Source organism: Vipera ursinii (genome assembly GCF_947247035.1).
Source record: "Vipera ursinii genome assembly, chromosome: 2".
NCBI classification, from domain to species: Eukaryota; Metazoa; Chordata; class Lepidosauria; order Squamata; family Viperidae; genus Vipera; species Vipera ursinii.
In genome coordinates, this window is record NC_139513.1 from 90,612,981 (window position 1) to 90,628,553 (window position 15,573).

Consider the following 15,573-nt stretch of genomic DNA (forward strand, 5'->3'; position numbering starts at 1 on the left):
TCTATATCTGTCAGCAATTCCTTAAAGGACCTTTTCCTGGGCTTACGCAGTAGCTGTGCAGGTTCTGGAGAGTCTGTATTTAGTTAAGACAGTGACAGCATGCTGGTGATGTATGCTCATACACGGCTATCACTGTATTCTATCTCCTGCACACAAAATGCATAGTTTTCTGGGCACCTATAATGCAAACTACAAAAAAGTTGTGCCTTGAAAAATCGGCTGACAGGAAGAGCAACAGTGTCCAGGCTGGCTCCAAAGTACCAGTTCACATTTGATTCTGCATTTCTTCAAGTAAGAATGGTTGACATACATAAATTCACAGAAGAAGCAACAATTCAGTGTATTTTTAATCAGTTTTTCCCCCCATTTATTACTGTGCGTAAAATAATTGTTTTGTATATTACAGTAAACATGTTAATTCATTCTCAACTGTTTGAACAGGTGCAGAAATTCTTGGCAAATCCATCCGCATTATATATGGAACGTTAGGTGTCTGCATATTTTATGCATTTGGCTACATGATGCTGCCACTGGGTGCTTACTTCATTCGAGACTGGCGATTGCTGCTAGTGGCTCTTACTATTCCAGGGCTGTTGTATTTTCCATTGTGGTGGTGAGTGTTTACTATTTTGAAGTCCCCATTGCCCTTCTCAAATTAATAGCAACTAATGCCTTGGTAAGGTCACACGTGGAATACTAAATCCAGTTTTGGTCACCAGGATGTGAAAAAGATGTTGAGACTCTAGATAGAAAGAGTACAGAGAAGAGCAATAAAGATGATCAGGGGACTGGAGGCTAAAACATATAAGGGACAGTTGCTGGAATGGATGGAAACTAACCAAAGAGAGAAGCAACCTAGAACTAAGGAGAAATTTCCTGACAGTTAGAGCAATTAATCAGTGGAACAACCTGCCTCTAGAAGCTGTGAATGCTCCAACACTGGAAGTTTTTAAGAAGAGACTGGACAGCCAATTGTCTGAGATGGTATAAGGTTTCCTGCCTGAGCAGGGGGTTGGACTAGATGACCTCCAAGGTCCCTTCCAACTTTATCATCATCATCATCATTACCATTTGGGCTAATTGTCATAATTAAGGTAGAATAGTACCAACTAATCTTTACAATTCATTTTAATTTATTAATAAAAAATAGTAGTACTAAATTATTATTTTGCTACTTATTGCTAATAAGTAATCTTTCCCCCCCCCCATGGCTAAATTGGACTGGATTCCCAAGGACATCATAATAACAGTTCTCTTAGAATTATATTGTTAATAAATATTTAGGATTTAAATGCAATGCAAATGAGTGCAGTTATGCAATGAAGAGCTTTACTGCATTAAATTTCTGACCCATTCTCCTAATGTTTTAGAGGAAGAAAAAGACCTGCAAGAGAAAATGACTTGGAAAATGTGCATTCCTCTCAAGTTTGGTCTAGTACAGTCTAGTATTCATCCAGATTTCGTTCATGCTCACCTTATTAGAAAGGACCTACTAACATTTTTACAATAATAAGCAATAGTCATGCTCCAGGATATTCAGTCCTCATTCACTAAATGTTTAACAGTATAAAAGTCCTGCTGAAATACTATATTTTCTGATATACAGTTCATTTTTACTACCCTTTAGAAATAAAATGGTGTTCTGCGTTTAATGTTTGTATCTAATATTAACCTTTGTACTAATATATTTCTACAATATACAGATTAGTGGCATAAAATAAATCAGTCATGGGAAATTCAAATATTGTGGAGATGTTGCAACTCCCTCTACCCACCTGTCTCTTCCCTCCCGTCTCAGCCACCCACCCGTCCCACCAGCACTTATAAAGCTGCTGTGACACTGGAGGCCTTGCTCCACCACATCCATAAGGCACAGGCCTTCTCCCTGCCCCACCAGATCCAGGTCCACTTACATTTGCCTTTTGGTGCAGCTGCTGACAGGTGTACCAAACTCCAAGATGTGAGGTGCAAACAGCTAGCAAGCACATAAGAATGCCGTCTCTCATGATGTTTTTGGCTAGAAAGTTAGCTGATGCGATGTTTCTTAAGGGTAGAAAGTAGATCATGTGGAGGGGAAGGCCTATAGTGGGCTGGAGAAAGTAAGCTCAGACCTTTGGGATCTGAGCTTCATTTCTCTGGACCACCACAAATGTTCCCTTCCATTCATGGAGGGCAGCTGCCTACCCTCTTTCAGCTGACAGTTCTTCCACGCCATCTGCTTAACCACCCACGTGATTGCTTAATGAGCACAACTGAGAGAGTGAGAATTGTGGTCATTGAGCAAAGCAGTCATGTAGGCCTCTCAATTAACAACCACAACAACGTAGCAGCCAAAATTCCAGGTCCAATTGTGGTTATGTGTTGAGGACTACCTGTAGTTAATTGGAAACTAACCAATTAAAAATTTTATGCTGTAAGTGCATTGTAGGTTGTAAGCAATTAAGAAGCATGTTCTGTGAATACAGATTTGGATGACCTTTTGAGATCTCTTGCAATTCCATGATTTTATATCTTGGTTTGTTTATTATTTGGCAGTAGTCTGATATAGGAAGATCCATTGTAGTAATGTTTATTCAACAGGATCTTCAATCAAATCATTCTTTTGTGTTTAAAGTTAATTCCAAAAAACAATATTAAAAAATATATAGGAAAAAAAGCTGTTGTGTAACGATTCTGCTATTAAACAACTGTGGACAATTTGTTAAAAGCGTATAAAATATTACACCACGAGATGGTGCCACTGTACTCTTTTAAAAATTGGAGAAGATACACCTGGCTGTCAAATATTTCTAGAGTCAGAAACGACTAGCACACATGTGCTGGGGAACCTTTACCTTTACCTAATGGTGTGTTACTTGCACCCATTTCTTTACTTTTGTTTCTTTTACTCTGTATGGTGGGTCATTTTCATGTCTTTGAAAGCTTTCTGAATTATAGCCTGATGTAAACAGGAAAAATCATATTTTCAGACATTATAAAATAACAAGTGATTTTATACCTTTATCTGGAGAAGGGAAAATCTCCAAATTGCCGTATTTCTGGATTTTTCAAGCCTAGGTAGCAAATCAGCAAAACAATCAACTTATGTCTTATAGGAAAAAAGAAAATTCTGTAGAAAAGGGATCCTGGCTATCTTCCTCTTCCCTACTCTCCACTAAGGACAGCCAGTCCTTTCAGTAATTTTTGGACCAGAAAAGTTGTGGGAAAGCTTCCTGGATGCCCAGTGAACCACTGTTTTTTCTGGCAGTCAAAACTGAAGTGGTCCCAGAAGCATAGAGCCCTGTAGCTGAATAGGAGAGGTAATCCTTCAGTCAGCCAGTTGGAGCCATGCAGGTCACTGACCTCTGTCAGGGTCCTCTTCTATGTGACATAAAACACTCACCCAGAAGAGGACTTAACTGCAGTTCCTGATGAAAGATACTCGTTTCCTTCCAGATCACCTTGATCCAGCCTCAGTCTCTCTCAGCAGCAAAACCAGCCTCAAGATGGAGTTCTGATGTGAGAGTAATACACATTTTTAACCCAAGCATTCATAGCTGACTTTAGGCTTTCTTAATAGACATTTTTTCCCCTGAAACAGTATTTGCTTTATAATGTAGGGAAAATATCTGCTGATAAGTATATCATGAAGATTTGCAATTCTAGTTATTCTATTGACATTGTAATAAAATACTTGCAGGTACATTCCAGAATCTCCTCGCTGGCTACTCTCTCAAGGAAGGATTCAAGAAGCAGAAGATATCATTCGTAAAGCTGCAGAAAGGAACCATGTTATAGCCCCCGAAGTAATATTTGATCTTGCTGAGGTAACCATGTATATTGAGTCTGTGAATTATTTATTGCTAGGCTCCTGTGCTTGGAGAAAAAAACCATGAATTAAAATAGTCCTTTCTATGTGTCCAAAGCCTTTCAATCCCTTTTCATGAAATTGCTGGTTGTTGATTCTATAACATGATACTGGGTCATGATTCTAAAATAGGTAGTGCTTATGTGAAATTTATTCTATGCCATTTGTTGTAATTTTGCAGCAGTTTATTTAACATACTGTATTTTTCAAATAAGTAATGTTATACAAGTTATCTGCTTATAAGGTGTATGGGTGTTGTTTGATTCTCATATGCATGTATTATTTTATATAGCTGCAAGCTTTGAATTCCCAAGTTCAGCAGTCCTGCAGCATTTTGGACCTAGTGAGAACCCCAAATATACGATCAATCACTATCATGTCTGTGATTCTATGGTAAGCAACTGATAAATCAATTCCTAGAAAATGCCCATATTTCCAAAGTCCAGAAACCAGATTTCAAGAAGTGAATGTCATGAAATTATTTACTTGCAGAAAAATAAGGACATGAGGCACTTCTTAGACTTGCTCATGGAAATCTACATATATATCAGTCTAAATCTTAAGCATTTATTTGCTCAAGTACCATTGTCTTTGAAAAATAGCTTTCAAAATATCACCCACTCTAGAGATTTCATGTCTCTCTGCCTAATATGAGCATGTCAGTCTCAGATGATTTCCTAACTGAACTGTTTCCAGGAGCAAGTTTAAATTCTCCACATACAAATTATTATATCAGTCTGTCTTGGTTAGCTAATTATGGGTATTCTGAACGACTTGGAACTTGAAAGAAGGCTAAAAAAACCATTCTGCCACTTTTTACAGTTGCACTATTTCAGCATGCAAATTGTAAACACGTGGCTAGTCTCTAGAAGCCACTTTTCTCTGTTGTTCATGTAATGCCCACAATCTTCCATTTTATACTTCAGGTGACATTTAGGCTAAGGATTCCTTGTAGATATGGATCTAGGTGTAATTACTGTTTATTTACCTATGCTGGTTTATCACTGTAATAAGGATTGGTTTATATTGACACACAAGAGAGACACACCCACCCACCCACACCCCAATTTACGTCATCTTTTCTCCTTAGCAGAAGTTATACATGTCCAGTACTCTGTTGTGTGCTCATCTTGAATTTCTATGAATGAAAAAGGGAGTAAGGCATTTTCCTATTTTGTATGAATGGAACGCATCCCTGGAAAGAAATTTTAATAATATTTACTCTCTGAAATTTACTGGCAATTGTTTTGCCAATTATAAAAAGAGATATCAACAGTTTAAAGAATACAAGTGCATAAATGGCAAATTGCCTCATAGTATGTAACATAATAAATACTCTGTCATTCCAACATTCTAGTAGAAATGCAGGTAGTTCTCACTTAACAGCCGCAACTGGGACTGGCAACCCCATCACTAAGTGATGCAGTCATTACCAAAACATCACATGACCAGAACAGACTTACGATCTCTCTTCCACCGTGATCCTTAAGCAAGTCGCCTATGGTCGTTGGGTGAGACATCATGTGGACATGACTTGCAATTTCATTGCTGGCTTCTCTACTGACTGCTTTTTGGAAACTGGCTGTAAAGTACACAAAGGTAATGCCCACTGGTTGCAAAGTCTACCCACTCAAGTCCCATGCAGAATAGTGTCATTGCCCCTATATGTTTGTTATCACCTAGATCTGTCTTTCAGGATGGTGATTTCCATAGGCTACTTTGGCCTCTCTCTGGATACCCCTAACTTGCATGGAGACATCTACCTCAATTGTTTCCTTTCAGCAGTAATTGAAATCCCAGCTTATACTATCTCTTGGCTGCTCCTTCAGTATCTACCCCGGCGTTATTCAATGGCAGGAGTCTTGTTCTTAGGAGGCTGTGTTCTTCTTTTCATTCAGTTCGTGCCTGCACGTAAGATTGCTTTCCTTGACACTTTATAGATATAATCAATGGGGATAGCCAACTAAGGTTTAAAAAAAAAAGCATTTTTCCATAATAATGCTATGATACACAGAGATATGTAGCAGACCTACTTCATTTTGTGTTCATTTTGTTTCTCTAGTGAGATCAAAAAAAGATGTGCTGTAATTCTGATTTTTTAATTTCTTTTGTTCTTTACTGTACTGGCAATTATATACTAATATATTAATTTTTCATTTGATATACCATTTCCCTATTAGAAAAAAAATTATAATAGAAATTCTACTTCACTAAACGTATCTGATAAAGTAGGTTCTTGCCTGAAGTAGAATAAAATGGCTAATATACCATAGAGGTATAATAAAAAAACGGGTAATCCTCATTAAGTGTCAATAGTTGGGAGTGATAACCCCATTACTAAGCTAAATGACCATTAAATTGGAAAATCACATGACTGTGACTGTACTTGTCCTTTTCTTCATTTCCCCCACCCTTTGGAATGCTCCCCCACTCCACCCAGAGCACTGAGATAGTTGGCTCAAAAGTAATCAGTTTCTGGCTTAAAATTGATCAGACTCCTAATTACTTCTCTCCCCTTTGGAACACTCCCTGGGTATTGGGATAATTAGCAATAAGGGAATTAATGTTTGTATTTACATTCATTGCAGAAAAAGAGATTATAAGAGACTAAGCAGGCACACAGTGGAGAATACACATTGAAAGCAATGCGATGGCGATGGCAACGGTGAGCATGCTCAGCAAATGGCCAAGATATTTCTCACTGTGGGCCATCTTACTCTCTTTTAATCATTTCCTCTCCAGTCTCGGCTCTGTAGTGGATGGGAAAAAGAAAAACAGGTCAGGCACAGGGCAATGTATACTGACTGTAATGGTGTTCATGTGATTGTGGCAATCAGTTTATTTAGGGACAGCACCATCATAATTTTGAATGGTTGCTGAATGAGGCACTTGGTAAGTGAGGATTATCTATAAATGAAGAAGAGAAAAAAGGCAGGCAATTGTTTTATTGATATACTAGCAGATTTCATTTCATTTTGTTTGGCTCTTGCTTATAGACCTCCATGTTCTGTCCATCATCCTTGTGATGATTGGAAAATTTGGGATCACATCCTCCTTCTCAATGGTTTATGTGTATACTGCTGAGCTCTACCCAACTATTGTGAGAAACATGGGAGTTGGAGCCAGCTCAATGGCCTCCAGAATTGGCAGCATCCTCTCGCCTTATTTTGTGTATCTTGGTAAGTTGTCTATCATTGTATTTTCTGCCAACTTGATCATATGCCCTTTTTAGTATTACAGTGAAGGCTTACTGGTTTCTTATATACACACATAATTTTTTTCCTCCTTTCATTTGTAGCATTTTATTAGATTACAGAATACAATACAAAAACACAAAAGCAAATAGTAGGACACAGTGGGGAGGGAAAAGGGGGGAGAAAAATGAGGGGGAGAAGAGAAAAAGAAAAGAAGAGGCATTGACTTCCAGCTTCTTCTGTTGCAGAAGAATGAAGCATTAACACTGAATCTCGACTTTTTATTTCTCCATAATAGTATAAACTAGTCATTTCTGTAACAATAAATCAATCTAATCAGTAAAACCCAAAATCAAGGTTTCATTTTTTTCCATCTCAAGCACAAAACCAGAAGCGGTCTCCAAGTAGAGACACAAGTACTCATATTCTTTTCTTTAATCAAAACAGTCAATTTAGCCATCTCTTCTGTAGCCATTCATCATATTATAGTGGGAATCGCAACGTCTTTGCATTTTCGTATATACACACTTATAATACGTTGCTGCTAGGAAAGATGTATAGAGATGGAGAAGCTGATCCCCATTTCTGATCTTCATTTTGAAGAAGTCATGATCATCTTCCAAATCAGATCCAAATAAATCTATAAATATAAACTATACCTCAAAGTCACAATATTAGGAAATGTAAATGTTAAGCGACATGAATAACTCATTGCTAATTGTCCTTTCTACTAGGTGCCTATGATAGATTTCTTCCCTACATCTTAATGGGAAGTTTAACAGTGCTTGCAGGAATCCTGACCTTATTTCTCCCGGAAAGTTATGGCACTCCTCTCCCAGACACTATTGAACAGATGCTAAGAGTTAAAGGGTAAGGATGTTGTAGAGTAGAAATAAGCAGAAATCCCAGCTAATATTGCAGCATAAAGTTTTGGAAGAGCACTTGAAATTTATTACAGAAACTTTTAGAATATCGTAATATATTCTTACCATAAATATTATTAGTGTTCTTAAAAGAATGGCATAAAGAATAATATAATTAGAAGAAATATTTGAGTCTAAATTTGTGGAGTCATTGAGAGTTAGCAGCATACAAGTTTAGTCAATTATAAATTTTAACATTTAAGAAATTATTAAATTCCTAGGAGCAGAGCTATGATATGCAAGAGAAATTCCAGTTGTTCCTTTTCTAACCTTTTGAGACCAAATCATAGTTCTGTTAAATTAAAGCTATACAACAATTTCCCAACAACATTTTCAGTAATTAAAAGCATGGTTTAGTTCTAAGTTCCTCACAGCTGAAAAAGGTGACATTAGCTGATGTTTGGGTAAGACATGCTTAAACATAACAAGCCAACCATATATTTTTATTATGATCAAAGCATGCTCACTCCATTCCTGTGTTTCACAAAAACCAATAGGTTTTTGTCAAGATCATCTCATCTTTTCCAAAGCATTAAACCAAAATGTCTGGGTAGTTTCCATAAGTCTCTAGAATGCTACTTTTGTATCATATGATAAGCCTATATAAACTACAGTAGGTTTTCCCAAGCTGCACAGCCATAGACTTTCATGGAGGGGTACAAGTAGAGTTTAATGAAAGTACACAGTTTTGTTCCTTATGTACTTGCACAAAATGTTTCAGCATAGGGAGGGGGAAGGGGGGTTTTTTAAAGGAAAACTGTACTTTTCAATAAAAAAAAATGTTTCAGCATAAATATGCTAGGAATGAATATCTTCCTGATCTCATAATGCACATTTTTGTCATTTATGCCTTTGTACACAAGTTGGTTTGAAGCGAGGCATGTAGACACATTTACTGCATATTAAAGAACAACCATATTCCTTAAACATGAAGTTGAAATACATTTGAATTATTTTGGAGGATTATATTATGAGAATGTCTTTTTTCCCTTTCTTTTTTTTACAGAATTAAAAATATAAAAGCACTGAAACATCAAAATAGAACAAAGCATACAGTAGAGAATTCAGCTATTCTAAAGACCTCAACATTCTAATGAAGCTGCATTGCTCACAGTATTATACTTTGAAAATTTCCTTTAATTTGCTTCCAGAAAAGACTAACATAAACACTTTTTTCCTAGTATGGTAAATATATTTATTAAAAATACATTCATTTTGAGAATGTAGATGCTATCCATCCCAGTATGGGATTTTTGCCAACAATTGCTTCATGGAACAGTGTTGGATATGGAATTTTGTTCACTTTTAGGACATGTAACAACTATCCTTTTTGTGAGTGCATTTTTAAAAGATGCTTCAAGGTGCAAATCAAATGTCTTAATATCACTTTTTCCACACATAGTGGCAAAAAATTAAATAGGTAATAGAGTTTGGATATTGTCACTCCAGCTTGAGATTCTGTACCTCTTTTCTTGAGAGAAAAAATAAGCTTGAAATGGTATAGAGAAACTGGCAAAGTAGACCTAAAATAATTATGCAAATGACAAAATAAGCTTAGATTGCATTTACAACCCTTTCTTTTTACTGTTCATTGAATTTCCTCTGATGCTAAAAGACTGTGGAAGCACATGCTCATCTATATTTCCAAATTCTTTAGTTTTGTTCTGTCTGTGCATAAAATAAATGATACAGATATGTAATAAATATATTTTATAATACAGAATGTGTTAACTTAATGGGAAATGTACCAATCTGGGTTCTTCAACTTACCTAAAAAATCTAATTGTTGCCTTTGGAGTAAGCAGAGAACTATTAAAATGAGTATCATGACATTTATAAACAATGTTGTTGACCATACAGTTGGAACAAATCTACTAAAATTAATTAATTAATAATTAATTAATACTAAAAACAAATAACTATCTAAATTGCATCTATATGCTTTTCTTTTAAATCAGGACTCTGATTTGCGTATTAAATTATTAAAAGAATTAAATGATTGACATGATTGACATTTGTGTCATACGTTTTCAGCATTTCTTTCTAAAAGGCTTTCTTACTTTAGCTTTCCTCAGAGATTATTGGATTTCATCTCTTCAACAAGTATCCCGCAATGTTTCTTTGAAAACCAGGTTGTCAGCCTTACAGCTTGGCAAACTACCAACTGGAGTTAATAGAGTTTATGAAGAAAATAATAGTATCTCTTGTACTCTTTTAAAAAGATAGCAGAACATAAAAGAACCTCTTGACAGATTTATGTGCCTAAAAATATTCCCGGATCTGTGGCCTTTGGATGTGGAGTTGCATTTTATCAAATGTTTTGTCTTCAAATCCTGAATAATAATTCTGAAATGCTTTATTTATAACATATTTTAATATTGGGATGTCATACTGATTCAAAATAAAAATCAATTTATTTTCTTGGGAAAATATGTTACTATTTTGAAAGTGTTGTCTACCTCTCTCACATTTGCTCTAAACAAACAAACAAAAATCCCAAATTTGAAAACCTCATAGGAGAATTTAACAAAGTTCTTGATCATTTTCACCGTGCTTTTCTGTATCATTTTTTAGCGGCCAAGTAGCCAGAACAGTACAGAGTTTTCCAAATGCAATAACATTGTAAACATTATGATGTTGGTGGTTTTGTGAATTTTATTCGTACCCTGGGATTTATACGTTTCACTGTGGTGGCAGATCCTGCACCAGCATTGATGATGTTACCTAGTTTGGATAATGAAACTTATGCAAGGAAACAACCAAGTTCAGAGAGAACCAAAGACCCCTCATTTCAACCCTGAGCTACAAATATTCTTCACCATCATTTTCCATCAAACTTTAAGGGTTGCATTTTTCATCATGGGTTATTGAAGACAAGCAAGACAAGTTATTTTTCTCCCTTTGGACACCAAATATACAGTGCTTGTTTTAAGGTTTAGTGGGGAGTTCCAGGAAGAGGATGGAGGCCTGGAACAGGACTGGTTATCCAGATGTTGCTAGCAGCCCACCATCTAGTACTGTGCAATGCTGAGAGTTCTTTTCAGGACTGCAAAAGCACATCATTCTCCATCTCTGGTTTTGAGAGACCTTTTAAAATGAGGCTATGGAAATGCAGTTATGGAACTATGGTATGGAGATTTATTTTTCTTTTAATATTTGCCTGTTTGTTTAGAGCCAGGGGTAGGCAGCCTTGGCTCTTTTATGACTTGTGGAGTTCAATTCAGAATTCCTGAGCCAGCATAGCTGGCTCAGGAATTCTGGTAGTTGAAGTCCAAGAGTCATAAAAGAGCCAAGGTTGCCTACCTCTGGTCTAGAGAATAGAATAAAATTTCTGAATTGTCAATGCCCTTTATTGTAAATTACTATGGAAATGAATAATATCTACATTCATTCAGTAGCTTCTATGTAGATTAGTGCCTATAGTGATGTGATTGAAAGGGTTTCAGTTATAGTCAGCAGAGAATCAAGATGGTAAAAATTAAGTTAAAATTAATAACTTTGCTGGATTTGAGATTGTTAAAAGGGTGAAATATTTGGGGGTGTATTTGTCACCCTCAAATGCAAAGTTATATAAAAATAATTATGAAAAGTTATGGGGAAAAATTCAAAAAGAATTGGAGAGCTGGAATAAAATACAATTGTCTTTATTGGGAAGAATTGCAGCAGTGAAAATGAATGTTTTGCCAAAATTTTTATTTTTATTTCAAATGACACCTATTCTTAAAAAGGACTCAAATTTGGAGGAATGGCAAAAGGGTATCAATAAATTTGTATGGGCAGGGAAAAGGCCACGAGTTAAATTTAAGATTATGCAGGATACACGTGAAAGAGTTGGTCTTAAAATGCCCAATTTTAAATTATATTATGAAGCTGCTGCGTTGTCAGCGATAAGTGACTGGATTAACTTAACACAAGGGAGATTATTAAATCTTGAAGGCCACAACTTGTTATTTGGCTGGCATGCATATTTATTGTATGATAAGAAGGTAGATAATGTGTTTAAGGTGCATATTTTAAGACATGCTTTGTTGAGAGTTTGGAAAAAGTACAGACATAAGCTAAACTACAAGATACCTTTATGGGCAATACCGAAACACGCAATAGAAAACATAAATGTTGGGTTCAAACATGATGTGACTACATACAAGGAAATCTTAAGTTTGGAGAGGAATGTATAGTGTCTGAAGCCGTACAGTTTTTTACGAGAAGAGAAGATTGTTCAAACCTGGTTTCAATATGGGCAATTACGGGCCAGGTGGAAAGAAGATGAGAAAATTGGTTTTTCAATGACTGATGAAAATCTGGTAAAGCAAATTAGAAATCAGGGTCCAGCACATATAAAACGGATATATCTTGCATTGATAGAAATTGCTTCGGAAACAGAACTTGTTAAAGATTGTATGATAAAGTGGGCTCAGAATATTCAAGAAGTTATTACAATGGACACTTGGGAAAAGATCTGGGTGAGGAACGTAAAATTTACGCAAGCTCAAAATTTAAGAGAGAATTTTTATAAAATGTTTTATAGGTGGCATTTAGATCCTAAAAAGCTTGCAAGTATGTATCCGAACTATCAACCTAAATGTTGGAGATGTGGTGGCGAAGATGCAACGTATTTTCATATATGGTGGACCTGTAAAAAGGTTAAAGCTTTTTGGATTAAAATCTGGTGGAATATGCAGAAGATATTTAAGCAAAGGATAAAGTTTTGTCCGCAATTGTTTTTATAGGGCATAATTACAGATACTACTGCTGTGGACACTAAGTTGATGTTGAACTTAATTACGGCAGCAAGACTTTTAGTAGGTCAATATTGGAAGAAGGAGGAACTGCCGACTATAGAAGAATGGACTTTAAAAGTTTCTGACCTGGCGGAAATGGCAAAGATATCGGCTTATTTGAAAGATCATTTGCAATGTTATATTACGGAGTGGAAAAAGTGGATTGATTACATCCAGAACAAATATGAGACCAAAAAGTTTCATTTAGCATTTGAATAAGTTTTGATATGCTAATAGTATTGCTTGTAGTCATTTTATATGAGCTAGAGTGCGATATACTTAATAGTTTATTATTGTTAGCATATGGTTGTTTATGATTGTTTTTACTTTTATACCTTGTATTTAGCTCTGGGAAGTCTGGGATGGGGAGGGGGGAAGGGGAGGGGGGAGGGTTAGGAAGGGTTGGGGAGGGGGTGGGGGGAGGGGTTGTTAAAGATAAAATGTATTGAAAAAGTTTTCAATAAAAAAATAACTTTGGCCTGCTAAGAATTATTTCTGTACCACAAGCTGCAGGGCAGACTTCGATGAAACCTACAGTACAACCACCCTCTCCCCCACCTCCTGCATTTACACTGACATTCAGCAAGTTGTGATGCAGTCAACACAAGTTTTGCAGCAAGAAATAAAGAAAACAAGGGAAGAATTTGTTAATCAAAACAACCAGATCAGGGAAGATATAGTGCTTGCACTTTAGGGTTTGGCTGCACATATAGAACGCCTGGATGTTCGTGTGGACTCAGTTATGGAGTATGTGGAGAATTTGGAAAATAAAATTATTGATGCTGAACAGAAGATTGATAGAGCAGAGTCCAAGATTGACAGAACAGAAGACGAGGTTATTATATCAGAATACAAGAACATGGAGTTTTTGCATATCAGAGGCCTCAAAGAGAATCCTAAAGAAGATTTGGAATGGGAAATAGCACAAGCAGTGGCTCCTGTTTTGAAATGTGAACCTGAAGAACTACTTAAGGAAATGGATAAGACATTTAGGGTTAACTCCTGGATTGCTAGGCAAAAAAATCTACCTAGAGATGTAGTGATTTATTTTTCCAGGAGATCGACCAGAAATTCTATTATCCAGGCTTTTTATCGGGAAAAATTTCAGATTGCAGGCCAAGATATTATGATTTTAAAGGAGATACCTTCAAAAATTCTTAGAAAAAGGAAAGACTTTGCCTTTTTGTCTGATGAGCTTAAGAAGCGACAAGTCCAGTTCAGATGGGAAATACCTATTGGAATTGTGGTAAATTATGCAGGGACCAGATACAGATTGGATACAATTTTAAAAGCAAAAGATTTCTACATTAAGGTCCTGAAAGCAGGTTTACCATCGTCTCCCCGAATTAAAAGAACAGAAGCAAGACAAGAAGATAAACAATTGAGTGAAGGGGCAATGTCATTGCCTCTTGAGGAGATGCAGAAGGAGCAGAGTTTGGCATTAAAGGAGGACCCAAAAGAACAGAGGATGACAAGAGCTGCATATAAGCGTATGGAAAAAGAGCAAAAACAAAAGCCTGTAACTGGTCCAGCTATGCAAGATGCGGCTGTTTCAGAGCCTGTGGGAGGAGCACGTCCGAAGAGAGCAACAGCTGATCTTCAGGCCATGTTCCAAAGGCTCATGGTCACCAGAGATGGTGAAGTTCCTGACATGGAATGTTAATGGGTTAAATTCACCACAGAAAAGAAAGAATTTTTTCATCTGAAACAACATAAAAATGACATTGTTTGCTTACAAGAGACACATACTGCATTAAAAGATCAAAAATATCTGATTAATTCCCGATTGGGAACACATTTTGCATCTTTTGCTCCGGACAAGAAGGCTGAAGTGGTTATTTACTTAAGAAAAGACTTTTCGGCAAGATTGATTGAATCGGATAAACAAGGGAGATATGTTAGTATTGAATTAATGCTACAAGGAAAGAAAGTTCTTCTTATTGGATTACCGTATATACTTGAGTATAAGCCGAATTTTTCAGCCCACTTTTTGGGCTGAAAAATTCCACTTCGGCTTATACTCCAGTCAACAAAAAAAACTTACCGAGGACTTGTGCGCGGCCGAGGCTTTGGTGCTTCCGGGATCGCCCGCACCTCTCCCAAGCCACCGCCGTCCGAGACCTGCCGAAGTTTGGGGAGGTTTGGGGAGGTGCGCGCGCACCTCCCCAAACTCCGCGCCTTGCCTGCCTGCTTCTTTTTGCAGCGGAAAGAAGCAGGCAGGCAGGGCGCGGAGGAACGGAGACTTGCCGACGTTTGGGGAGGTTTGGGCGTCTCCCCAAACCTCGGCAGGTCTCCGTTCCTCCTGCCGACCTTTGGGGAGGTTTGGGCGCCTCCCCAAACCTCCCCAAACCTCGGCAGGTCTCCGTTCCTCCTGCCGACCTTTGGGGAGGTTTGGGCGCCTCCCCAAACCTCGGCAGGTCTCCGGTCCTCCGCGCAGACCTGCCGACGTTTGGGAAGGTTTGGGCGCCTCCCCAAACCTCCCCAGGTCTCCGTTCCTGTTTGGGGAGGTTTGGGCGCCTCCCCAAACCTCGGCAGGTCTCCGTTCCTGTTTGGGGAGGTTTGGGCGCCTCCCCAAACCTCCCCAAACCTCGGCAGGTCTCCGTTCCTCCGCGCAGACCTGCCGACCTTTGGGGAGGTTTGGGCGCCTCCCCAAACGTCCCCAAACCTCGGCAGGTCTCCGTTCCTGTTTGGGGAGGTTTGGGCGCCTCCCCAAACCTCCCCAAACCTCGGCAGGTCTCCGTTCCTCCGCGCAGACCTGCCGACCTTTGGGGAGGTTTGGGCGCCTCCCCAAACGTCCCCAAACCTCGGCAGGTCTCCGTTCCTCCGCG

At 37.8% G+C, this 15,573-nt stretch overlaps 1 protein-coding gene across 4 annotated transcripts in view; it reads left to right on the forward strand.

Moving 5' to 3' along the window:
- Window positions 1-10,463, forward strand: part of LOC310635439 (organic cation/carnitine transporter 2-like) — a gene marked incomplete at its 3' end in the record, with an annotated part of 35,658 nt that extends 25,195 nt beyond the window's left edge. For 2 of the 4 annotated variants that reach the window (XM_083354376.1, XM_083354379.1), the window contains exons 4-10: window positions 442-613; window positions 3,680-3,806; window positions 4,140-4,240; window positions 5,544-5,758; window positions 6,844-7,026; window positions 7,776-7,911; window positions 8,971-10,463. In XM_083354376.1, coding sequence (XP_083210502.1) covers window positions 442-613; window positions 3,680-3,806; window positions 4,140-4,240; window positions 5,544-5,758; window positions 6,844-7,026; window positions 7,776-7,911; window positions 8,971-9,058 — 1,022 coding nt within the window. Of the gene's footprint in view, window positions 1-441; window positions 614-3,679; window positions 3,807-4,139; window positions 4,241-5,543; window positions 5,759-6,843; window positions 7,027-7,775; window positions 7,916-8,970 lie in introns of those variants that run through there. The other 2 variants (XM_083354378.1, XM_083354377.1) reach the window with 2 other exon arrangements.
- Window positions 10,464-15,573: the final 5,110 nt, after the last annotated feature.